Below are 1,855 nucleotides of genomic sequence, written 5' to 3' on the forward strand. Positions count from 1 at the left end.
CCAGGTCTCTCTTGTAAATGAGTCCTCGAGGCTCAATGGGATTTACCTGTCTAAATAAAGGTTGAATGAAAAAAACTCTGTGACGTCTGAGATACACTGGTTGAACTCAGCGTGGAAGTTTGTCTGACCAGTGACCTATCTGTCACTTTGACTGGAAGTTACATCCAGAGTGACCAGTGCTGGAAAAGCTGGGAAGCATTTGTTGGTTTGTTGTTGGGGAAACAGCTGAGTTTGACTTTGAACAGGATGTAACTCTACTTTCAACTCACAAGACGTGACACGATACTCAGTTCAAAGATCAAAACAATCCTGGAGTCTCAGAAACACACTTGTTTCTCAGGAGTTTTTAAGACCAAAGGACACTTCTTCAGTTTTAGATGACCTTCTAAAGCTGTGTGACCTTTGACCTTTTGGGGGTGGGGGGGTCAAACTCATTTTCACATGGAGCCAAAAACAAAACCTTTTTCTAGATCAACAGCCTTCCAGGGTCAATATGAATAGAAAAAGTAATAGATAAATACATTTTCCATGTTTTCCTGATGTTTCTTCTTGAAAGATCTTCATGCAGAAATATAATCTATCCATCCAGTTTCTTTACCTGCTTCTCCTTTCTGGCTTACTGGGATCTGCAGCCTTTCTCCAGCAGTCACAGTGTGAAAGACAGGGGACACACTAGACAAGTCTCCAGTCCATCACAAGGACACATGGAGACAAATGAGACAAACATTCACTCTCTCTCACACACCTAGGGACAATTTAGAGTCACAAGTGAAGCAAACCTGCATGTTGTTGTTATGTGGGAGGAAACAGAGTAAACCCAAATCTAAAACAGATTTTTGATGGATGCGGAATCTATTTTTAATGTTTTACTCTGCATGACATGTTACCTTACAGTCTGTAATATACATATTATTAATTTAGGAACATCTCAATGTGTCTGTTCTTACAGAGCTTTGTTGGAGGCTTTGAGAACTGGCAGCAGCCTCAGAAGATGCTCCTTTTTAGCAGAATATTTATTCAGGTCAAACACATCCAGATCTTTTCCTGATGTCAGTAAGATGAAGACCAGAGCTGACCACTGAGCAGGAGACAGTTTATCTGTGGAGAGACTTCCTGAACTCAGAGACTGTTGGATCTCCTCCACTAGAGAACCATCATTCAGTTCATTCAGACAGTGGAACAGATTGATGCTTTTCTCTGCAGACAGATTCTCACTGATCAGATTCTTGATGTACTGGACTGTTTCCTGATTGGTCTGTGAGCTACTTCCTGTCTGTGTCAGCAGGCCTCGTAGGAGAGTCTGATTGGTCTGCAGTGAAAGTCCCAGGAGGAACCGGAGGAACAAGTCCAGGTGTCCATTTGGACTCTGTAAGGCCTTGTTCACAGCACAAAAGTGGAGATATTTTAGTTTTGGTTTCTTCAAACCTAAAGACCTCTTGGATTTTGTTTGATGTTCTTCCATCAGATTGAGTCCAGAGTTGATGAAGGTCAGATGGACATAAAGAGCAGCCAGAAACTCCTGAACACTCAGATGGACGAAGCAGAACACCTTGTCCTGGTACAGGCCTCTCTCCTCTTTAAAGATCTGTGTGAACACTCCTGAGTACACTGAGGCTGCTCTGATATCGATGCCACACTCTGTCAGGTCTGATTCATAGAAGATCAGGTTTCCTTTCTGCAGCTGCTCAAAAGCCACTTTTCCCAGAGATTTAATCATCTTCCTGCTCTCTGAACTCCAGAGTGGATCTGTCTCAGCTCCTCCATCATACTTGACCTTCTTGACTTTGGTGTGAACCAGCAGGAAGTGAATGTACATCTCAGTCAGGGTGTTGGGCAGCTCTCCTCCCTCTCTGCT

General features: G+C 43.1%; 1 protein-coding gene across 1 annotated transcript; it reads right to left on the reverse strand.

The window, feature by feature from the left end:
• Positions 1-943: 943 nt before the first annotated feature.
• On the reverse strand, positions 944-1,816 carry LOC119429898 (protein NLRC3-like). Its single transcript, XM_037697414.1, has one exon. The coding sequence runs from the start codon at positions 1,814-1,816 to the stop codon at positions 944-946; it is 873 nt and encodes a 290-aa protein (XP_037553342.1).
• Positions 1,817-1,855: the final 39 nt, after the last annotated feature.

Source organism: Nematolebias whitei, unplaced genomic scaffold (assembly GCF_014905685.2).
Source record: "Nematolebias whitei isolate Nwh7 unplaced genomic scaffold, NemWhi1 Nwh_scaf_10351, whole genome shotgun sequence".
NCBI classification, from domain to species: Eukaryota; Metazoa; Chordata; class Actinopteri; order Cyprinodontiformes; family Rivulidae; genus Nematolebias; species Nematolebias whitei.

Excerpts from the sequence above, each read along its gene's own strand:
- LOC119429898 (XM_037697414.1), bottom strand. The coding sequence starts at position 1,816 with ATGTACATTCACTTCCTGCTGGTTCACACCAAAGTCAAGAAGGTCAAG.